This window comes from Salmo salar, chromosome ssa05 (genome assembly GCF_905237065.1).
Source record: "Salmo salar chromosome ssa05, Ssal_v3.1, whole genome shotgun sequence".
Taxonomy (NCBI): domain Eukaryota; kingdom Metazoa; phylum Chordata; class Actinopteri; order Salmoniformes; family Salmonidae; genus Salmo; species Salmo salar.
In genome coordinates, this window is record NC_059446.1 from 79,930,921 (window position 1) to 79,955,036 (window position 24,116).

Sequence of the window (24,116 nt, forward strand, 5' to 3'; positions counted from 1 at the left end):
AAAGGAAACATAGAAATAGAAAACTAGAACCAAAATCCCCTACAACCAAAAAAAAAAAAAAAACACAAAACAAACACCCCCTGCCACGCCCTGACCATACTACAATTACAAATTACCCCTTTACTGGTCAGGACGTGACAAGATGGTTGTGTGCAGTGCAGATGCATGGTTTTGCTGAAGCATTGATGTCATTTTGTTTTACCTTCCTTCTCATTAATCTGCAGGCGTAGGATATCCTGTGCCCAGGATTCTCCCTGGAGGTCTGACACTTACAGCCAGCATAACCCCTTCTGGCTCAATGCTCACTCTAGCCCGGCAAGGGCGAAGCGCTGTGCTGGGGAATGCAGGGTATCGTGCATGGAGCAGGCGTGGGATATCCTGGGCCGAGGAGCCGCACTGGAGGCCAGATACGCTGCGCCGGCGCACTTTTTCCTGGCTGCCGGTTAGCTGTTGCACGACAACGTTGCGGAGCCTGTATCGACCACACTGGGCTCTGAGTGCTCTGAGTGCATATGGGCGACATAGTGCGCATACCTCCATACTGCCTAGCTCCTCCCTCTGTGCGTCTGCTCCGTCGTGCGCTTTCCACCAGTCCCTTTCTCCGGAATCCAGCGTCATCATCCGCTCTTGACTCCTCGACCGGCTCTGGTTTCCTCCACGGCTCCCTCCGAATTGCCCGGGAAGTTAGGTCAGGGTTCCCCCCTGACCTAGCAAAACTCCCCTTATGCCCCCCCAAAACATTTTTGGGGGCTGCCTCTTCACCTCCTGAATAGGAGGATACAACGCCTTGTACCTCCGTCGTTCCCTCTTCGCTTCCTCCAGCTCCGCCTTTGGGCGCTGGTACTCCCCAGCCTGGCTCCATGGACCCTTTCCATCGAGGATCTCCTCCCATGTCCATGACTCGAGATACCTCCTCTCCTGCTCCTTACCCCGCTGCTTGGTCTTCTTTTGGTGGGTGGTTCTGTCACAGGCGTCGATGAAAGGTGACCAAAACGCAGCGGGTATAGTGCTCATCTTCTTTTATTATTAATAAAGTGAACACTTAAACGAAAACAACAAACCGACAATCAACAGTTCTGCAAGGTACACAGACTATACAGAAAACAACCACCCACCAACCCAAAGGAAAAAACAGGCTGCCTAAGTATGGCTTCCAATCAGAGACAACGAAAAACACCTGCCTCTGATTGGAAACCATACTCGGCCAAACATGGAAAAGGAAATATAGAAATAGAAAACTAGAACCAAAATCCCCTAGAACAACAAAAAAACAAAAAAAAACAAAAAAAACACCCCCTGCCACGCCCTGACCATACTACAATTACAAATGACCCCTTAACTGGTCAGGACGTGACAAGATGGTTGTGTGCAGTGCAGATGCATGGTTTTGCTGAAGCATTGATGTCATTTTGTTTTACCTTCCTTCTCGTTAATCTGTTGGCAATACGTGCTATTTATAAGACAAGTGAGACTATGGAAGGGAAGATGTAGGTCAGTCTGACTGATGAAGCCAACAGGCGGGTTGCAAAGAAAAAGACCACAAAATGCCAACTTCATTCTCTACCTCTCTCTCTCTGCTCTCTCTTCTCTCTCTTCTCTCTCTCTGCTCTCTCTGCTCTCTCTCTTTTTCTCTGCTCTCTCTCTTCTCTCTCTCTGCTCTCTCTCTACCTCTGCTCTCTCTTCTCTCTCTCTCTCTGCTCTCTCGCTCTCAATTTTAATTTCAATTTAAGGGCTTTATTGGCATGGGAAACATATGTTAACATTGCCAAAGCAAGTGAAGTCGATAATAAACAAAAGTGAAATTAACAATACAAATTAACAGTAAACATTACACTCACAGAAGTTCCAAAAGAATAAAGGCATTTCAAATGTCATATTATGTCTATATCCAGTGTTGTAACGATGTGCAAATAGTTAAAGTACAAAAGGGAAAATAAATAAACATAAATATGGGTTGGTGTTTGTTCTTCACTGGTTGCCCTTTTCTTTTGGCAAGAGGTCACAAATCTTGCTGCTATGATGGCACACTGTGGTATTTCACCCAGTAGATATGGGAGTTTATCAAAATTGTTGTCAAATTCTTTGTGGATCTGTGTAATCTGAGGGAAATATGTATCTCTAATATGGTCATACATTTGGCAGGAGGTTAGGAAGTGCAACTCAGTTTCCACCTCATTTTGTGGGCAGTGTGCACATAGCCTGTCTTCTCTTGAGAGCCAGGTCTGCCTATGGCGGCCTTTCTCAATAGCAAGGCTATGCTCACTGAGTTTGTACATAGTCAAAGCTTTCCTTAAGTTTGGGTCAGTCACAGTGGTCAGGTATTCTGCCACTGTGTACTCTCTCTGTTTAGAGCCAAATAGCATTCTAGTTTACTCTGTTTTTTTGTTAATTCTTTCCAATGTGTCACATAATTATCTTTTTGTTTTCCCATGATTTGGTTGGGTCTAATTTTGTTGCTGTCCTGGGGCTCTGTGGGGTCTGTTTGAGTTTGTGAGCAGAGCTCCAGGACCAGCTTGCTTAGAGGATTCTTCTCCAGGTTCATCTCTCTGTAGGTGATGGCTTTGTTATGGAAGGTTTGGGAATCGTTTCATTTTAGGTGGTTGTAGAATTTAACAGCTCTTTTCAGGATTTTGATAATTAGCAGGTATCGGACTAATTCTGCTCTGCATGCATTATTTGGTGTTTTATGTTGTACACTGAGGATATTTTTGCAGAATTCTGCGGGCAGAGTCTCAATTTGGTGTTTGTCCCATTTTGTGAATTCTTGGTTGGTGAGTGGATCCCAGACCTCACAACCATAAAGGTCAATTGGTTCTATAACTGATTCAAGTATTTTTAGTCAGATCCTAATTGGTATGCCACATTTGATGTTCCTTTTGATGGCATAGAAGGCCCTTCTTGCCTTGTCTCTCAGCTCATTCACAGCTTTGTGGACGTTACCGGTGGCGCTGATGTTTAGGCCGAGGTACAGTATGTATAGTTTTTTGTGTGCTCTACGGCAACGGTGTCTAGATGGAATTTGTATTTGTGGTCCTGGCGACTGGACCTTTTTTAGAACGTCATTATTTTGGTCTTACTGAGATTTACTGTCAGGGCCCAGGTCTGGTAGAATCTGTGTAGAAGATCTAGGTGCTGCTGTAGGCCCTCCTTGGTTGGAGACAGAAGCACCAGATCATCAGCAAACAGCAGACATTTGACTTCAGATTCTAGTAGGGTGAGGCCAGGTGCTGCAGACTATTCTAGTGCTCTCGCCAATTTGTTGATATATATGTTGAAGAGAGTGGGGCTTAAGCTGCATTTCTGTCTCACCCCACAGCCCTGTGGAAAGAAATGTGTGTGTTTTTTGCCCATTTGAACCACAAACTTGTTTGTGTACATGGATTTTATAACAATGTATGTTTTTCTCCCAACACCACTTTCCATCAATTTGTATAGCAGACCCTCATGCCAAATTGAGTCAAAGGCTTTTCTGAAATCAACAAAGCATGAGAAGACTTTGCCTTTGTTTTGGTTTGTTTGTTTCAATTAGGGTGTGCAAGGGTGAATACGTGGTCTGTCGTATGGTAATTTGGTAAAAAGCCAATTTGACATTTGCTTAGTACATTGTTTTCACTGAGGAAATGTACGAGTCTGCTGTTAATGATAATAAAGAGGATTTTCCCAAGGTTGCTGTTGATGCATATCCCACGGTAGTTATTGGGGTCAAATTTGTCTCCACTTTTGTGAATTGGGGTGATCAGTCCTTGGTTCCAAATATTGGGGAAGATGCCAGAGCTAAGGATGATGTTAAAGAGTTTAAGTATAGCCAATTGGAATTTGTGGTCTGTATATTTTATCATTTCATTTAGGATGCCATCAACACCACAGGTCTTTTTGGGTTGGAGGGTTTGTATTTTGTCATATAGTTCATTCAATATAATTGGAGAATCCAGTGGGTTCTGGTAGTCTTTAATAGTTGATTCAAAGATTTCTATTTGATCATGTATATGTTTTTGCTGTTTGTTCTTTGTTATAGGGCCAAAAAGATTGGAGAAGTGTTTCCAATTTTCTCCGAAGTGGTTTGATTCTAGGGATTCTACAATTACTTTGAGCTGATTCCTGACATGCTTCTCCTCCTCCTTTTCATTAGTTAATTTCCGTATTGTTTTAGTGATTCATCATAGTCAAGGATCAGGTTTTCTGGGTCTCTATGTTTTTGGTTTGATAGGTTTCTCAATTTCTTTCTTAGGTTTTTGCATTCTTCATCAAATCATTTGTCATTGTTGTTATTTTTCTTAGGTTGTCTGCTTGAAATGTTTTGATTTGATAGGGAAGCTGAGAGGTCAAATATACTGTTTAGGTTTTCTACTGCCAAGTTTACACCTTCGCTATTACAATGAAACATTTTGTCCAGGAAGTTGTCTAAAAGGGATTTAATTTGTTGTTGCCTAATTGTTTTTTGGTAGGTTTCCACACTACTTTCCTTCCATCTATAGTATTTCTTAATATTATTTAGTTCCTTTGGCTTTTATGCCTCATGATTGAGTATTGCTCTGTTCAAGTAGACTGTGATTTTGCTGTGATCTGATAGGGGTGTCAGTGGGCTGACCTTGAACGCTCTGAGAGACTCTGGGTTGAGGTAAGTGATAAAGTAGTCTACAGTACTACTGCCAAGAGATGAGCTATATGTGTACCTACCGTAGGAGTCCCCTCGAAGCCTACCATTGACTATGTACATGCCCAGCGTGTGAGAGAGCTGCAGGACTTGTGACCCGTTTTTGTTGGTTATGTTGTCATTGTTCTGCCTAGGGGGGCATATGGGGGAGGGTATGCTGTCACCTCAAGGTAGGTGTTTGTCCCCCTGTGTACTGAGGGTGTCAGGTTCTTGTCCAGTTCGGGCATTTAGGTCACCACAGACTAGTATATGTCCCTGGGCCTGGGCCTGGAAATGATTGATTTCCCCCTCCAGGATGGAGAAGCTGTCTTCATTAAAGTATGGGGATTCTAGTGGGGGGATATGGGTAGCACACAGGATGACATTTATCTCTGTTCAGATAATCTCCTTTTGAATTTCTAGCCAAATAAAAAAATGTCCTGTTTTCATTGATTTAATAGAGTGAGTTAAGTCTGCTCTATATCAAATTAGCATACCCCCTGAGTCCCTTCCCTGTTTCACACCTGGTAGTTTGGTGGATAGGACTACCAGCTCTCTGTAACCTTGAGGGCAACCAGTGGGCCCATCTCCTCTATACCATGTTTCTTGTAGGATGACAATGTCTCTATTTCTAATTTCTTTGGTGAAGTCCAGGTTCCTGCTCTTCAGGCCAAAGGCAGATGACCTCAGGCCTTATTCCAGGATGAGATAGTGAAGTTTTTGTGTTCCATAAAGGGTCCAATGTTGTTAGTCGTGTTGTTTGGCCTCAGACCAGTCAGCGTGAGCAGAGCCTGCTGAGAATCTGGTACATGCCATTGGCTTGGGTTAGTGTAAGAGTGGGGGTTGGGCCTGTTAGCCTGCTCACGGCCTGGGCGTATGTGTGACTTTCATGTTGAGGCCCTCTTTGCGGGAGTGGGGGGCATGGGGTGGGCAGGAGGGGCATAGGACTGATCTGAGGGTGCCTATATGGGGTGTGGGCATGGTTGGTTTGGGGGGTATTGATTGGTTGGGCTGGGGGCAGGGGCGCAATATGGGGGGGGTTAGAAGGATTCTAAGGGCCTGTGACTGACAGGGGCCCTATTCTCTTTTTTTAGAACATTAGGTTAAAAAAAATCAATATTAAATTAGTAACCTATCATCATTAATATAATATTTTATTTACAATGTACTAAGAGAGAGCCTCTGTATTGCTCAACCCCCCCCCACCTATTTTTTCACAAAGGAAGGTGGGTGTAGTCCGTGAGTGGTGGAAATTAACCTGTTAGCTTAGTCCATAGTGAAATAGGCTACTTTTGCTCCCCTAGCATTAGTTACTTAATATCTTCACAGAAAATTCTGTTTACATTTCGCTCCTCTTTTAGCCGACATTTAATCAATGCAGGCAAACTTTTAGCAAGCTATTCATACTAAATCAGTTGTCCCTGCCAATGCCTGGTGCCAGGCCCAACAGATGCAGCTTCAGGCTCATCAGCCCTGTCTCCCCATCCCCATACCCCTGAACCAGCCCTGTCTCCCCATCCCCATCCCCCTGAACCAGCCCTGTCTCCCCATCCCCATACCCCTGAACCAGCCCTGTCTCCCCATCCCCATCCCCCTGAAGCAGCCCTACTCCCCATCCCCATACCTCTGAACCAGCCCTGTCTCCCCATCCCCATCCCCATACCCCTGAACCAGCCCTGTCTCCCCATCCCCATACCCCTGAACCAGCCCTGTCTCCCCATCCCCATACCCCTGAACCAGCCCTACTCCCCATCCCCATACCTCTGAACCAGCCCTGTCTCCCAATCCCCATACACCTGAACCAGCCCTACGCCCAACTGAAGAAGAAGGTGTGCAGCATTGTGTTGAAGGACATGTCAGTTGGCATAATTGCAGGGGGAATTTGTGGGACTATCCTACCGATCCTTGACTTTGGCGATGTCATTTACAAAATAGCCTCCAACACTCTACTCAGCAAACTGGTGCAGTCTATCACAGTGTCATCCGTTTTGTCACCAAAGCCCCATATACTACCCACCACTGCGACCTGTATGCTCTCGCTGGCTGGTCCTCGCTACATAGTCGTCGTCTTTGCTAGGTAAAGTCCCACCTTATCTCACTGGTCACCATAGCAACACCGACCTGTAGCATGCGCTCCAGCAGGTATACTTCACTGGTCATCCCCAAAGCCAACACCTCCTTTGGCCGCCTTCCCTTCCAGTTCTCTGCTGCCAATGACTGGAACGAATTGCAAAAATCACTGAAGATGGAGATCACTGAAGCTCCCTCTCTAGCTTTAAGAATCAACTGTCAGAGCAGCTTACCGATCACTGTACCTGTACACAGCCAATCTGTAAATAACACACCCAACAACCTCATCCCCATATTGTTATTTCTCTTTTTGCTCTTTTGCACCCCAGTATCTCTACTTGCACATCATCATCTGCACATCTATCACTCCAGTGTTAATGCTAAATTGTAATTACTTCGCCTCTATGGCCTATTTATTGCCTTACCTCCTTACTTCATTTGCACAGACTATATACACATTTTCTATTGTGTTATTGACTGTAAGTTTGTTTATCCCATGTGTTGTTGTTTTTGTCGCACTACTTTGCTTTATCTTGGCCAGGTTGCAGTTGTAAATGAGAACTTGTTCTCAACAGGCCTACCTGGTTGAATAAAGGTGAAATAAAAATAAAATGTACAAGAAATGTATTTTTTTATTATTATGAAAAAAAGAAAACGGATTAAATCCTTTTCAATGATAAGTATTCAAACACTGTAATTATTTTTCCACATAATGATCATTATATGAAACAAAAACAGCCTATAGTCTGTATTGGATGCTGGACAGTTTGAAGCATTGAGTGACTCAGTCTGTAAAGTGACAGCCAATGTTAAAATAATACCTTCAAGTCATATGGCCAAGGTATGTCTCCATGGCTTTGATGCAGACTGAAATATGGATATCTAGTGGTGGTCATACAGTGAGGGAAAAAAGTATTTGATCCCCTGCTGATTTTGTACGTTTGACCACTGACAAAGAAATGATCAGTCTATAATTTTAATGGTAAGTTTATTTGAACAGTGAGAGACTGAATAACAACCAAAAAATCCAGAAAAACGCATGTCAAACATTTTATAAAATGATTTGCATTTTAATGAGGGAAATAAGTATTTGACCCCTCTGCAAAACATGACTTAGTACTTGGTGGCAAAACCCTTGTTGGCAATCACAGAGGTCAGACGTTTCTTGTAGTTGGCCACCAGGTTTGCACACATCTCAGGAGGGATTTTGTCCCACTCCTCTTTGCAGATATTCTCCAAGTCATTAAGGTTTCGAGGCTGACGTTTGGCAACTCGAACCTTCAGCTCACTCCACAGATTTTCTATGGGATTAAGGTCTGGAGACTGGCTAGGCCACTCCAGGACCTTAATGTGCTTCTTCTTGAGCCACTCCTTTGTTGCCTTGGCCGTGTGTTTTGGGTCATTGTCATGCTGGAATACCCATCCACAACCCATTTTCAATGCCCTGCCTGAGGGAAGGAGGTTCTCACCCAAGATTTGACGGTACATGGCCCCGTCCATCATCCCTTTGATGCGGTGAAGTTGTCCTGTCCCCTTAGCAGAAAAACACCCCCAAAGCATAATGTTTCCACCTCCATGTTTGACGGTGGGGATGGTGTTCTTGGGGTCATAGGCAGCATTCCTCCTCCTCCAAACACGGCGAGTTGAGTTGATGCCAAAGAGCTCCATTTTGGTCTCATCTGACCACAACACTTTCACCCAGTTGTCCTCTGAATCATTTAGATGTTCATTGGCAAACTTCAGACGGGCATGTATATGTGCTTTCTTGAGCAGGGGGACCTTGCGGGCGCTGCAGGATTTCAGTCCTTCACGGCGTAGTGTGTTACCAATTGTTTTCTTGGTGACTATGGTCCCAGCTGCCTTGAGATCATTGACAAGATCCTCCCGTGTAGTTCTGGGCTGATTCCTCACCGTTCTCATGATCATTGCAACTCCACGAGGTGAGATCTTGCATGGAGCCCCAGGCCGAGGGAGATTGACAGTTCTTTTGTGTTTCTTCCATTTGCGAATAATCGCACCAACTGTTGTCACCTTCTCACCAAGCTGCTTGGCGATAGTCTTGTAGCCCATTCCAGCCTTGTGTAGGTCTACAATCTTGTCCCTGACATCCTTGGAGAGCTCTTTGGTCTTGGCCATGGTGGAGAGTTTGGAATCTGATTGATTGATTGCTTCTGTGGACAGGTGTCTTTTATACAGATAACAAACTAAGATTAGGAGCACTCCCTTTAAGAGTGTGCTTCTAATCTCAGCTCGTTGCCTGTATAAAAGACACCTGGGAGCCAGAAATCTTTCTGATTGAGAGGGGGTCAAATACTTATTTCCCTCATTAAAATGTAAATCAATTTATAACATTTTAGACATGCGTTTTTCTGGATTTCTTTGTTGTTATTCTGTCTCTCACTGTTCAATTAAACCTACCATTAAAATTATAGACTGATCATTTCTTTGTCAGTGGGCAAACGTACAAAATCAGCAGGGGATCAAATACTTTTTTCCCTCACTGTACACAACTGCAGGTAATTTGGGTAAATATTCTGCAGGATTCAGTGCTGTTACATTTTTTTCTGTGGTGCATGCAGTTCATTTAAGTCAACAAAATGGTAGTAACTGAAATTTTTGTTATGATGTTATTACAAATGGTATTATATTATAGACATATCATCTGCGTAATGTACACTCTACAGAGCCAGGACCCTCTTCAAGTGATACAGTTCTGTCAGGGAGGTGTATGGAAGTGGAGGAGAGGTGAAAGACAGTGTCGGCAGTACCAATGGAGATGATGAGGTTGGAGCAAATGAGAGAAGGTGCACAGAAAGAGACAGACAAAGTAAGGATGTTGAAAAACAAGCTGTAGATGGCGAGTTATGTGGAAGAGATTCAGAGGAAGAACATTTTCTATCAGATGACTCAGGTTTGCGACCAGCAAAAATAACTGATATGGACAGAGAGACTACTGTTAGGAAATTGGCCACAAGAGATGTAGATCTAGAAATGCCACAGGATTCAGAGGGAAAGCCATTCCCAGAATACTTGCAGTATACTAAGGCAACCAATGCAAGAGAAAAGCTGAAGAGAGACTGGATAATTCATAGCAAAAGTACTAATGCACTATATTGCATCTCATGTGTGCTTTTCTCCCATGAACAAAAAATACCTTCCCATAGTGCACTGAACAGTCAACACGGATATAAAATGTCCGATGTAAAGTTGTGTCGTATGTATGATACATTTCCAAGCCATGATAGGAATAAGGCACACAGAGACTGCTACTTGAAGTGGAAGAATTTGCAACAACCTGTAATGGCAGTTAGTCGCATTGACTGTCAGTTGCAGAAGCAGATACAAACAGAAACTGAGAAAAATAGAGTTCCCTTGCAGAGAATCCTAGATGAAACACTGCACTTGGCACCAAGGAATGTACCCTTCAGGGGTAAAACCAAAGTCCCAGATGACATCCACGATGGTAATTTCCTAGGCACACTAGAGCTCATCTCATTACGATCCACTGCTGAGCACTTACAAAAAATCAGGGACAAAAAAAAGGAACCAGGCTGACACATTATCTGAGCTCTGACATTCAAAATTAGTTCATTGAATTATGTGTCAGAGGAGTTTTGAAAAGAATTCTAAAGGAAAGGAAGGATTCTATTTATTATTCAGTCATCTGTAATGCTACGCCAGACATTTCCCATACTGAGCAGAATGTTGTGCTCATAAGATATGTGAGTTATAACAAAGAAACAGATGACTGCGAGATCACTGAAAGGTTTCTTGAATTCAAGGACTTTCACAAAAAGACAGGAAGTGAGATAGCAGAGATGATTGAAAATGTGCTTCGTGACCAAGGGATAGACATTGGAGATGGCAAAGGGCAGGGATATGACAACGGGGCAAACATGTCAGGGAAAGTCAAGGGAGTCCAAGCCCAAATATTAAAGAAAAATCTTCTGGCTACATTTTCACCTTGTGCCTCCTACACCTTAAATATTGTAGGTGTGCATGCTGCAGAGTCAAGCCCAGAAGTATCAACATTTTTTGGCTGCATCAATTGCCTTTACACGCCTGTTAGTGCCAGCCCAGAGCGATGGGCCATCTACAAAAAGAAAACAGGTTGCTCTTTGTATCGCCTCTCCGATACCTGCTGGAGTGCAAGGATTGATGCTGTTAAACCTGTTGTAAAACACCTACCTTCTGTCGTCAAGGCCCTTGATAGCATACTCATGACATGCAGTCTCACCAGTGAGGCCAGAACAGAAGCTAGTGGTTGGAAGAACTACTTCATGTCATTCAACGCTATTGTCCTCCTCACTGTCTGGCTGAAAGTACTGCAACGCATTGAGGACAGGAATGTGATTCTCCAGTCAGGAAAAATCTCACTTGACACAGAGGCAGCCAATATCAGAGCCTTAAAGGAAGATATGCAGGCTCTTAGAGATGGATGGGAGTCTCTCCTGTCTGAGGAAACACTGACTGCTACGCAAATGGATGTTGCACCTCAATTTAGCAAGGAACACAGCCGCCAGAGGAAAAGGAAGAGATTCCATGATGAGACCTCTCAAGAGGAGACAGCTCAGGACAGTGTAGCAACGATGTTTCGGACACAGTGTTTTTTACTGCTATGGACAACATCATAAGTGACTTGGACACTAGGTTCCACACCACTGCAAAAATTGTTATATCATTTTTTGCTGTTCTGAAAGTTGGGCAGATTAGTGAGGATAAAGTCACTTTTGTGTGCCAACCCCTGATCATAAAGTATTCCAGAGATATTACACCTGAGTTTCAGAATGGAGTAAGACACCTGAACACTGTATATGCTGCCACTTTCCCCCCTAACTTGTCCCCTCTTGGTCTCCTGAATGCAACTTGTAAGATGCAGCTGCAAAGCATTTTTGGAGAAGTGTGCATTGTTTTACGTATATTTTGCACACTGCCTGTGACTGTTGCTGGTGGCGAGAGAGCTTTCAGTAAGATAAAACTGATTAAAAAACTATTTGAGGTCTACTATGTCCCATGACAGGCTTTGCAGTCTTGCCATGCTGTCCATTTAAAGTCAGTTAGCTAGAAAGCTGGACTTCAAAGACTTGATCAGTGACTTTGCTAGCAAGAAGGCTTGGTGCTGGGCTCTTGGTGAGTAAGGCATGGCTATGGATATTGGATCACTACACACATTATTCCCACAGACTGAGAACAAGACTGAGAACAGACTGAGAACAAGATATATCTCAAAGTAATGGCTGGATTGCCATAAAATTTGTTGTGCATAATCAAGACCCCAAGTGGAAAAAAACCTATTGATTTGGTGCCACCATCAGGCCTTCATTTTTCCATTTCCATTTTGTTTTCCATTTTCCATTTCCACTTTTACAGCTGCTTATTTTGTAGTTGGTATGTATACTTAGTTCAAAAATCTGCTGCTGATTTTATTGTTTTGTCTGTTATATCATTCTATAGATGATAATGTTAATTTATTTTAATTGAAGAGGTTAATGTATATTTAAGTTGTATTTATTTTAAATTATTCATTCATGTTAAGAGAATTTTCCATTCAAGAATTTGACCATTAAAATGACATTTAGACTGTAAAAGATGGCCTTTAGCACATTTCTTATAGAGGGTATCAGTCCTGCATCAAATAGTGAATTCCACTGTATGCAGAACGTTGCATGCATGTCTGCACAGTGTTGTATTTTCACAGCTCACTGTCAGTAAATATCGTACAGTAAATATTGGACTACAAGAGAGTTACAATCCTGCAAAGCTAGAGTTATTTAAAGATTTGAATGGGTTGATTGGGTTTTGGAGGTGTGTGGTTACAGCAATTGCGCAGGGTTGGTGTGGCCTGTGGTGGTGGGGCCCAATGTGATATCTTTTCATGGGGCCCAAAATCCCTGGCTCCGCCCCTGGGTTAGGGTGTGGATGTGACTGGTGGTGCTGTGGTCTGGATGTATGTCCTCTCTCTCTTTGCTCTCTCTCTCTCTCTCTCTCTCCCAACCCTATAGAGATTTTACCTGGAATTTTGTGACGTAATGACATGGAACTCCTCGGATGATACATGTACGAGATCCTCGCTCTCTGACGTTACCAAGGTATTTAATCCATCTAAATGAGGAAAAGATTACATCAGGGGAAGTCAAGAGATTAACTGGTGTGTCTTTTTGTCATATTATGTAACAGGACTACAGCAGAGGCAGACTGGCCGTCTAGCATTTTTAGCCCAGTGGACCTGTCTAACGTTTTTTTTGCGCAAAATGATCATTATCTGGCTAATAATAGGGGCCGATGTGGGGGGCTCAAGGAAAAGAATGGAACGATGTGGGGGGCTCAAGGAAAAGAATGGAACGATGTGGGGGGCTAAAGGAAAAGTGGAACGATGTGGGGGACTCAAGGAAAAGAGTGGAACGATGTGGGGGACTCAAGGAAAAGAGTGGAACGATGTGGGGGGCTCAAGGAAAAGAATGGAACGATGTGGGGGGCTCAAGGAAAAGAATGGAACGATGTGGGGGGCTCAAGGAAAAGAATGGAACGATGTGGGGGGCTTAAGGAAAAGAATGGGCCGGTGTTGGGGGCTCAAGGAAAGAATGGGCCAGTGTGTTAGAATTTCCCCTGGCCTGCAGCAATAATAAGGTGATATACTGTATTTAGTGGGACGAATGCAATGTCATCTCATTCACAAAATTGTGCCACTTTCCCACGGTCACAGTGGGGTTGGACCACAAAGAGCCAAAAAGTCTCTGTCAACACGTTTAAAAACATGCCTTTCAGATCATATGTATGCTTATTCGTCATTAGGAGTCTACCTTTGGGAAATCCATGCAATCCAATGAACTCAAACAACTAAAACACAGAATGAAAACAAACATGTTGTCCTCGCATCTTCCTCGTGGTTTATTTCTGTAGCCTACTAGTCTGCTATATGGGGATTACTGACATAAAGGGACGTGTGTGTGTGTGACTTCTTTATTAGATGGGTGTCTGATAAAGAGGCTAAACCCTGATGACTAAATCAACCCGAGGGTTTCTGTTCAGCACCTTGGACAGCGCCTTCCACTACAAGCGCAGTACATAGGTTATCTGCCTCTCTCTTGACCGGACAGTAGATTATCCGTTCCGCCTAGCCCTAGGTGGAAAACACAACAATTAGAAACAGACATGGCAAAATCAGCAGCTATCTTGCTGGTGTTCATTTCCTTTTTGTACATCCTATCTCAATCAGCCCATGTGGTTGCAGGATGGACAGACGAAAGGCTACCAAAGGCTGAAGTTACAGAGGACTCTAGGGAACTGGTGAGTAACCTGCTATAGTAATAAATATTAGTTGAGATTATGATACAATTAAGGAATGCTATTGACACTATTTGATCATACAGGCCAAATGTACTGTACATTCATAGTGAGTCATTGCAATTAACCAATAAACATGGTCTATTGTGAGGCGACAGATTTGATGTAGGGCCATTTCAATACAGCAGTGTTTTTCTCTGTGTGTGTTGCAGCTGGGTGTCCTTCATAACGTCCTAGAGAAACTCCAAAACAGAAGAATGGCTGTGTGGGAAAGAAGACAAAGCCACCTTCCTAGTGTAAGCAAACTATTTCAGACACCACAGGTGAATAGTTGTATAGGTGATCGATTTCCCAAATGTGTGGGTCAGACCCTCTGGTGGGTTGTGGGTGGCACCTTTTGGATTGCGGGTCAAGACTACATTCTTGCTAGAGCATGTTCTGGGGAAAATAAATAAACACTCCAAAAGCTTATGCTGTGTCATTTTTTTTAAGACCACTGGAAACTACTAAAGAAACAAAGTCTCAAAGGATTCTATTCAGAACTGATTTAGATTATACACAGCCTTTTGAGTAACTAATGGGTACATTTAACACCACGAATAGATGGAGTTTTTCGCTATGAATGAATACTATTCTGTAGAATAAACAATAAAATGAGGAATAAAACATAAATGTAATAAACAGATGGAACTTTGAGCTTTGTTTATGTTATGCAGTTCATAGAAAGAGTTGTATGGTTGCAAAAGCCTGCAAAAGACAGAAAATCTTGTAGGCTGCCAACAAGGATTGTGATGGGAAAAGTACTGTCTAAGGGCGACATCTAGTGGTCAAGGTACTTAAAAGTACTATGTCAACTTTTCCTTCCTTGTGAATATCTCATTTGGAAAATTCTACCATATCATTTTTGTTCTATTTTCTTTCCAGTGTATTGTTGGTGACTACTGCACAGTGAAAAAGGGACCACGGTACAGCCAACTATGTGACTGTCCAAGAGGATCTTCTTCCTCAAGTGTTTGTGATTTATTTTTGTTATGGTATTAGTTAATTTATTTCTGTCTGAAATAGAGTAGGATTTTGACATTTCAATTCGCCAACTTGTAATATATATCCTTCTTCTGACCCGTTTCATCCATGTGTTCTTTCATTTGCCTCTCATTCTACCATTCTGCTTGTTGTGCATTCAGCACAGATATAAAGGTAAGCTCTGTAAATATGATAAAGAGAGGCTCTTTTTTTATAAAAATGTTGATTAATAAACTGTCCAATTCCTTTCACAACTTAAGCAGAAAAAAGCAGAATTATATTTACTACCAAAAAACCTACATTGTGCACATACCCTAACAGTTTATTTTTATTGGTCATAAATAGAAAGTGCAATAAACTGTACAATTTTCTGCACACTTACAGCAATGTAATAATTAGGAATAGTGTTAACAGTGCTGTAAAATACATAAATACTGTAAGAAATCAGAAGAACCATGTTTTTACGAATAGTGTGTAACCAAAATTGAAAAGGCACCCGCACATCTGAGCTATCTCTGTTGCAGGTGCATGGTAACAGTTGAATAAGATTAGAAAAACAAAGAAACCAGCACACTGCTCTTGATAGTGTCACTGCTCTTTATTAAGCTAGTGTGTAACCAAAAGGAAATGCTTGTCAAACTACACCATAAATAAATAGATATGTATAGTTTAGACAGACCTGAATTTCACACACAAACGTGATTGACCAATCATTGGTAAATACACCATAAGCACATTGATCACAGATCAAAAAATGTCATCTCTAACGTAGCGCATTAAATGTAGCTGGTAATACCCATTTTTCAGAAAGCAATCTTTAAAGGAAAATCTTCAAAAATAACACATAGGCCTAGATATTTGTAGTATTCGTCTCTGGTTGGACCAACTCAGTTATTATGGTGACAATGCAGACAATGTCAGAAAGTGAGACCAAGTTGACATGTTCAAATCCCCAAAACTGACACATGGAATGGTTAGGCAGGACTATACTCTAATCACACAGAAACAATATCAACTATGACAACATAAAGACATGCTGTGCTGCAATATTATTAACCATACTGCAGTAATGACTTGGAACATATTGTAAGATTAGTTCAAACCAATAACTATTGTGCAGTGTATGGGTCATACTTACACATAGACATTTCACAAATAAGGCCGCAACAAAACATGGGATCAAAATGGAAATAGTGATCCCAAAAGAGATACCAATGTGCAAGTTCTGCCGTTCAAGTCCTTCAAACATTTGAGAGTGGTCAAGCGCCGGCCAACAGCACCCAGTCTCTATATGGACAGGATCTGCCTGCTGACCTTTTCAGAAGCCAGGTGGTCCAGGGTTCTCTGACGAGCTATAACCACCAGGACCAAGACTACAGTTAGGCACATCATGATCCCCTCAAACCTCCAGAATAGGCTCTCGTCCATCCGAGAGGAACGGCAGCTGAGAAAAGAGATAGAATTGTAGTCGGACCTGAATTGGCGGTTGCATCAATTTAGGAAAATACTCTAATAAAAATATACAACAAAAGGGGGTAGGCTACCTCTTGTATTCAACTTTGTTGGACTTTGCACAGTTGATATTTTCTATGAATCCAGTTCGGGCGCACGGCGCCCATGATTTCTGGAGGAGACAAACACGTCAGGGATTCCATAATTAAGATGTTATTGATCAGTATTACGGTGTTTAAGAAAATAGGAATTATTTTAACCCTCACCATCTGAAAGGGGTTGCACCTTGCACACTCTGTCAAAATCGAAAACTCCTCCTCTTGCCAGCAATGAAGGGATGGTGTGCTTATCTCTACAAAATAAAGAGATTACAATAGCTAGAAACTTCAATGTTAGGGTCTACAGCTACAGGTCAACTATTATAGCTACCCGATCTGTATTTAAGTGTTATTTAACTAACTATGGGTCTACCTGTAGTAGGGTATTCCTTTCCTGAATTAGCACCATGGACACTGGAAGAAAATGATACAATGGTTTGGTTAACACATTCACAAAAGTCAGAGGTTTGACGACAGCTCAGTCAGTGACACGGCTGGATGTTACACAGCACACTCACCTAAGTGACGCTGGTACTACCAGGAGCAGTGTTAAGATCGAGAACAGTCGGGAATCGCTCATTGTGCTGGTAATAGAAAAATAACGTAGCTTCTATCTAGCTACATATTAGCTAAGGTTAGTTATCGGTTGAGTTCCAGAAGTACATTTACAGCAGCTAACCCACTACGGAATACTCAAGTGTCACTGTAAGCATCTTTAAATGTTAAAGTTATTCCATTATAAAATGTTTTGTTCTGGCAGAATTGCAGCCATCTTGAATGCGCGAAGTTCCTCCCCATGTCACCTGACTTGTGTGACATGCTTGAAGTGCTCTCACCAGCCCTAGCGGTGACAAGTAGTCATTTAAATCAGTTGGTAACTTTCTGGCTCGTCTATGCTGTGACTGACAATTACAGTTCTACTGAAGGTCAATAATGAACTGCAGCTATGTTTCTATTTCTTGACATGTCATGATAATGTTAATATCATTAGGTAGCAACACCTTCAAATATTTTTATTAAAACAATGTTGAACATATCAAAACACTTAAGAATATTTGTAACATTTGGACCATTCTTTCATTCTCAAAAAACATTCTCTGACAGGAACCGGTTGGATAACTAGTCCTCTTAATTCATATGGCAGCAATATTTCTCTGCTAAAATAAATCTTCAACATTTCTATATAAATCTACAATGCAGCCAAACCTGGCTAGCTGAGGTACATACCGTTGTCTTTCACAAATAAATGACCAAACATTTTTTGGGGGAAAGTAACATAACATTGTAGCAAACACATGAAATCTATAGTGTGAAGTGTCTTGGACAAACCCATAATGTACCTGAGCAAAGATAATTGGTTAGCTTGCTTGTGATTTTACTGAACAAGTAATTATTTTCTTAGACAAGTCCTACAGACCTTCATACTTCTTAGGCAAGGTTTTAGACCACCCTGCTCAGCACTGAGCTAAGCTTACAAATGAATAAATGATGAAAAGAACAACAGCTCAAGTGTGTGAAACAGTTAAAGTATGACTCTAGAGAGCTCCAATTCAGCCACATAACACATGCTTCTGGGCTTGTGTGTACCACCACATATTTGTTCACAAATAGTGCTTCTAACAATAGTTCTGAGTAAGCCAGAGACCCTGGTTGTCACATCCATCTGTTTCCAGTGAGGGGCAGTTCTACTAATGAATTACCCCTGGACAGCCTCAGTGCATTTCTTGATGCTGCCTACCCGTCTTCCAGCTGGGTTCTAATCCATGTAGTCGGAGCCTGCCATGGCCATGTAGGAATCCAGCTCTGCGTCTAGGTGACTCTTGGTCATTGACATGTAGTTGTCTAGTTGGTTGTCCAGCTCCTCTTTGGTGGGGATTTTTTTAGGTTTGCCCATGCCTCGGCCCCGGAACCCTCCCCGGCCCCGCAGGCCCAGACCCGCTCCTCTGCCTGGTAGGGATGACAAGATATGAGCGAGAGCAGTGGGAGAAGGGAGGGTAGAGTATGCACAGTTGAGAGTACAAGAGAGTTCTCTCACCTCTTCCTCTCAGGCCCAGTCCATTCCTGGCTCCGCAGCTAACCAGCACTCCAGCATTGTTCAGCTGGCCACCTTGCAGCCTCAAGCCCTGACGAAACCTAAGCTTAGTCACCCCTCCCCGGGCACGCATCTGATTCACACCTGAACGAGAGAGGGATACAAAGTTAAACTGGCTCCAACTGTGTTACAGTTGAAAAACAGTACACCCACCTCTGAAAAAGCCCCTTCTGTCGTTTCCACACACTCTGAAACCTCGATTCATCCCTCGCAGTTCCCTTAGAGCAAACCCTTGGCTTCTGGTGGCCCCCCGCATCAGGGTCCCCATGGGCCGACCTAGCCTTGCCAGGACGTCGCCCTTCCCCAGGCGCTGCTTCAGGCTCTGTGGGACATTGGGAACGTACCAACAGAGTTTGGGTGTATTCATTTCAAAGATGAACTGAAAGTCAAGACATGCCCAGGAGGTGGCACTCTTGGTTTCAAAATTCAAATGAACTTTTCAATGCTTCTAATCTAGTCCACGTCTTCATTTCTCTGGTCTCTTCTTAAAAAGGAAAAAGATAGTGATACTGTGGTAGTTCTGATCTGGGGTGCGTTCAGCTTTTAATTCAACGGAAACGATTCTGAACAACAAGTTGAAGAACGGTGTGATTATGGTGACGCAGAGGGAGATAACTCTAGACATGTACATATTACCTCAATTAACCGGTGTCCCCGCACATTGACTCCGGTACCCCCCCGTATAGTCTCACTATTGTTATTTTACTGCTGCTCTTTAATTACTTGTTACATTTAAAAAATAGAATAAGAAATAAAAGTAACTATTGTTGGTTAGGAGCTCATAAGTAAGCATTTCACTGTAAGGTGTAACCTGTTGTACTCAGCGCATGTGACTGATATAATTTCATTTCATTGTATGGTCAGATGGTGTGTGCTGCACATGTTTTGTGATTTCAAAATGGTCGCACCCATATTGATCATGCCACACCCACTGAAGTGGTGAGCACCGTTTTGGGGAAATGTGCCCTTCAGTACAAACTGTCATGGAATGTTGCATCGAACTGAATGCAGCCCTGGATTAGTGACACTGAATCTAATTAAGTAACCTAGACAGGTTGAAAAGTGGATGGTTAGTTCCCACACCTTGGGCTGCAGGGCAGCCTGCACAGAGGTCCTGTTCTCCATCTGCAGAGCCAGTCTCCTGTTGCGGACACTGGCCACTTGCTGCTGCTGCATGTTGACTCGTACAGCCACTGGCTCCAGCTGCTTGTTGTTCAGCAAGGTCGTGAAGCTTGGAGGAGCAGGGGTTGAGGGATAAAGGAGGACATAACGGGCAGGGGTGTCAAACTCATTCCATGGAGGGCCAAGCATCAGCTGGTTTGTACGTTACCTTTGAATTTGTGTCCAATTAAGACCTAGACAACCAGGTGAGGAGAGTTCCTAACTGATCAGTGACTTTACTTGATCAAGTACAAGGGAGGAGTGAACCTGCAGACACTTGGCCCTCAGTGGAATAGGGTGATATAGGAGGTTGGAGGGTTTAAGAACCACAGGAGGCTGGTGGCAGCGTAATTGGGGAGATCGGGCTTATGGTAATGACTGGAGTGGAATTAGTGAAATGGTACTAAATACAGCAAACACCTGGTTTCAAGGCATTTCATGCCATTCGCTCCGTTCCAGACATTGTTATGAGCCTTCCTCCCATCAGCAGACGCCTGTGTTAATTAAGAACATACTGCTTAGCATACTACTGTATCCATGTAGTTGCGTTCCCATGCCCTGCCACTTACTGCCTATAACAGGGCTGGGCAACTCCAGTCCTCGAGGGCCTGATTGGTGTCACTTTTCCCCATCCCTAGCAAACACAGCTGATTAAATCAAATTGCATTCTAAACTGAAGATCATGATTAGGTGATTATTGGAGTCAGGTGTGTTTGCTGGGGCAAAACTGTGACACCAATCAGGCCCTCTATATACAATGCACATGGTTTAAAGTCCCCCCAATTATCTAGCAGTAGCTAGTGGTCCAGCAAGCAAACCAGTTTGGCCTTGGATTCTGGATGTTGTATCAAGGGGGAAGAAAGACTGATAAGAGAAAAGACACTTAGTCATAACAGGGTTTGCAATGAGCAAGATATGGAGTACAGGAGGTGGCCTCTGCAAACTCATCACCACTGGCTAATGGTAGTCTCACCGATCGTTGAGGGAAACTGTTGAGGTGCTTTTCAGCACGATTTTCTCTGTTGGTGAAGTCATTGCGTCTGTTTGCTGATACATTCCTGTGGAGAGACTCAATAGGGAGAACGATATTGCACTGGAACAAAAGCATAACTTTAGTTTAACTACAGTGACAATTTGAGAATGACCTAATGTTAGGCAAGGAAACTACCTTGTAACATGAGTTTCAAACACATACTAACTACTAACTAGCTCTTCATTCGTTTGAGATGCTGGCTTGGTCGGTAAACTTTTGCTTTGCTGCTATGTAAGATGGTAGCTAAACCTCAAACTAGATAAACCTACTAACTAGCTTTGTATCAAGTTGAGCACGCTAACGTTACTCTTACTCACTTTTTAGAACAGCACTGGAAGATGCTAGCAAAGATTTGGTTAGCCTCCCCCTCTTGACTGTCCGCACCGAAGATGCACCTGCACAACATAAAATAAAAAGTTATTCTCAACTAAGGAAAGCCTCAAGTTTCATACTGTAGTTACCGCCCAAAATATAAACGCAAGAATTAAATCAAACTCGCACAGTGATTCGAACACATGCGGAAAACCACAAATGCACGTTTACAAATAAAGAACTGATGAAAGGTTGCATTTTTGCAGTATATAGATAATTAATTTGACTAAGACCCCAAATACACAATCACTTTTTGAAAGTGGGTAAAAAAAAAAGATGAAAGTTTAGGACACTGTCCATGTAAGATTTCAAAACATTACACATATATTTTGCTGCATAACATTGGAATTGAGGAACAGAGGGCTAAGCAGCAATGGAGCAACCGGAGCTATGTACAAACGTGTGTGTAAAGTAGCACGTGCAGAAGGTACGGATGTATTATGCTATCCAGTAGAGGTGTCCAGAGAGTATGGTAATGAAGCGACTCCGTTCCCTATTTAGTGCACTTATTTTAACCAGAGAGCCATTTGTGACTCAAATTCAATCCATGTTGTAGTGTGTGCCCGAATAGCCTAGCTAGGAGAGACAGAGGTACAATTTACAAGAAACCCCAATTTTCCTGGTAAAGTACCTGATAACCTATCCACTTACTGCTATCTTAATATTCTAGCCTGCTGTATTTTATATTCTAGCCTGGTGTTCCCATAAGGTAAATGCAACATATACTTGAAACAAATCATCCACTTTGTGTAGAGAGCAGATTATCTAAAACACCATTAGTCTATAAAACACAAGCTGTGGATTGTTTTACATATACTAATGAGAAAAAAGTGACAATATACTCCTCTATGTAAAGCCTAACTGGCTTTTGTGTAGCCTACCAAAAATAATACATTACAGTAAAAAACTGTCAGCCACTACAGGGCAGCACAGTCTCATATTTAAAAATCATGGAAATCTACCGTTATTGGCGGTAATGTCAGATTTCTTTTGCAGAAATGTCACTGATCAAAAAATGCACAATATAATTGTCATACGATGTGTATTAGATGTATTAGATGTGTATGTATGTATGCATGAATGTTTTGGACTATAGCAAGCTATAACAAGGACAGAATATCCAAGCCATACATACAGCCTCATGATGATGTTGGCTGTTGTGCTTTTTATCCTGATTATTTTCATGAAATTGGAGGTCCATTATTGCGTTACTGTGCTCAGTATTGATGTGTTTAACTACCAATGTGTATTTTTTCACATATTGCCTTGGTGAAATACAATTATTATTGCCGACCTCTTCATTGGTATGGACCATTGTGGGATTCTTTCCAGCTAGCTACGTTTCTTTGACGTCAGAAATGAATGCGGCTGATGCCCAACCATAGAGAATGATAGAGGCCTAGTAGTGGCCAAAATGCATTATTAGCATGGGCAGCGCCATTGAGGGCTTCCACCACTTTAATGTAGTCTACTGGGTGGGACTTCTAACTTCATGGACATGATTCCAACAGGGTCACCAGGAGGGATCAGTCAATCGTGAAGAAGAAACTGACTACTTTAAAATGGAGATAGTCTCAATGGCGCTGCCCATCCTGTCACAGACCCTATAATGGCACAGATACAAGCATTAGTCTTCTATCTATCTCTATGTGCCCAACACACTTACGGCGCCGCGGCAACCGTTTCTGGGAGGAGAATGATTTCGATGAGGGCTGCAATTCAATCCCAGGAACGTTGCAATGCCTTGTTTCACTGATGAGGTTTGGGCATAGGCACCGTGTGAGTGTCATTGGTAATAGCAACCGAGGAGGATAAGATTCGCTAATAATTAACTTTATCGGGGGTAGAACGAAGGACATTATTTATCATCCAGTCTATTAGCTAGCTGAAGATTTCGGCTTGATGTTTACTGGAGAGAGAGTGGTGAGTCCGACCAGCCGTTGTTAGCTTGCTAGCTTGTAGCTAGGGTTAGTTAGTTATCAGTATATTTGAGGTTACGTTTGCTAAACTCACGTTAACCAACCTTCGTTCATACAATTATTTGAGGAAATTACAATTAAATCGGCGCCGCCAGCTGAGTTTATCCAACGTCAAAATACGTTGTTACCCAGTAATACCTAGCTAGTTAACTAACGTTAGCTAGCTACTGTTGTTAGATAGCTAACGCGTTACTCGGTGAATGAACGAGGCACTAGTACGGTAACGTAGCTAACACAGGCCTATCAAGCTGTTTCTCTGTCTCATGTGATGGAAGCTTACGCGTTAGCTAACTAGCCAACTGCTTTCATGGACTAACTAACTTAAACATTAGCTAGCCAAGTATAATCATCTGTGAAATAGCTAGTTAACTAACTTTTAGCCTCTTGAAATTGGCTAGCTAGCTAAGTTAGTAAGCTAGCTACTGTACTGTATCTTGTCATGACAACCAAATCACCTGACCTGATCCCATTTAGCAATTGTGTGGTAGTTAAAATAATGTTACCTAACTAAATACTTTCCTATATGTAACTAGTAGTCATGTTCCCTGTATGCATGCATTAGTAGTACAGTATTGGCTTCAATTCATAGCTACATTGTCATTGTAGCTAGCTAGGTATTTAGTAATGTGTGGTGTTTGTTATGGCGACATTTTCAAGAAGGAAATACTGTAGCGTCCATTGATTATGAATGATGGAACGTCTTTGAGGCCCGGGTGTCTTTGAATATAACCCATGTGGGGTTAATGGCTGTATTAACTAAATCCTACCAGTTGAACCTGCAAATAAGCTAAACACAATTCTCCTGTCAGACATAATTAATTGCAACTTTGAAACTCAGTGGGTCTGTAAGGCTAAACGTTACAGATATTAAATCAACACTTTTGTAAGGTAATTTGGTGTTTTTCTTCATGTATCTACG

The 24,116-nt window shown here is 42.4% G+C and overlaps 3 protein-coding genes across 5 annotated transcripts in view; 1 reads left to right on the forward strand and 2 right to left on the reverse strand.

Moving 5' to 3' along the window:
- Positions 1-15,594: 15,594 nt before the first annotated feature.
- LOC100196517 (JTB protein) lies at positions 15,595-17,356 on the reverse strand. The gene is given in 5 exon segments (NM_001141546.2): positions 15,595-16,454; positions 16,555-16,634; positions 16,729-16,814; positions 16,934-16,974; positions 17,079-17,356. Coding segments are annotated over 5 exon segments (426 nt in total). The 5' UTR covers positions 17,141-17,356; the 3' UTR covers positions 15,595-16,297.
- A 202-nt stretch (positions 17,357-17,558) lies between these two features.
- Positions 17,559-21,670, reverse strand: LOC123743182 (chromatin target of PRMT1 protein). 3 transcript variants are annotated; one of them, XM_045719075.1, is made up of 7 exons: positions 21,539-21,664; positions 21,164-21,241; positions 20,787-20,906; positions 19,736-19,883; positions 18,806-18,974; positions 18,596-18,736; positions 17,559-18,507 (listed from the first exon to the last, which is right to left on the reverse strand). In XM_045719075.1, exons 1-7 carry the CDS (start codon positions 21,559-21,561, stop codon positions 18,317-18,319), a joined length of 870 nt encoding a protein of 289 aa, XP_045575031.1. In that variant the 5' UTR covers positions 21,562-21,664; the 3' UTR covers positions 17,559-18,316. The 3 variants fall into 3 exon arrangements, with proteins under 3 accessions (XP_045575031.1, XP_045575032.1, XP_045575033.1); XM_045719076.1 differs by having other exon boundaries at positions 20,787-20,871; positions 21,539-21,662; XM_045719077.1 differs by lacking the exon at positions 19,736-19,883 and having other exon boundaries at positions 20,787-20,871; positions 21,539-21,670.
- Positions 21,671-22,742: 1,072 nt separating this feature from the next.
- Positions 22,743-24,116, forward strand: part of LOC106598871 (SNF-related serine/threonine-protein kinase) — a 69,515-nt gene continuing 68,141 nt past the window's right edge. The window contains exon 1 of the mRNA XM_045719078.1: positions 22,743-23,141. The gene's annotated coding sequence lies outside the window, so the exon portion shown is untranslated. The remainder of the gene's footprint in view (positions 23,142-24,116) is intronic.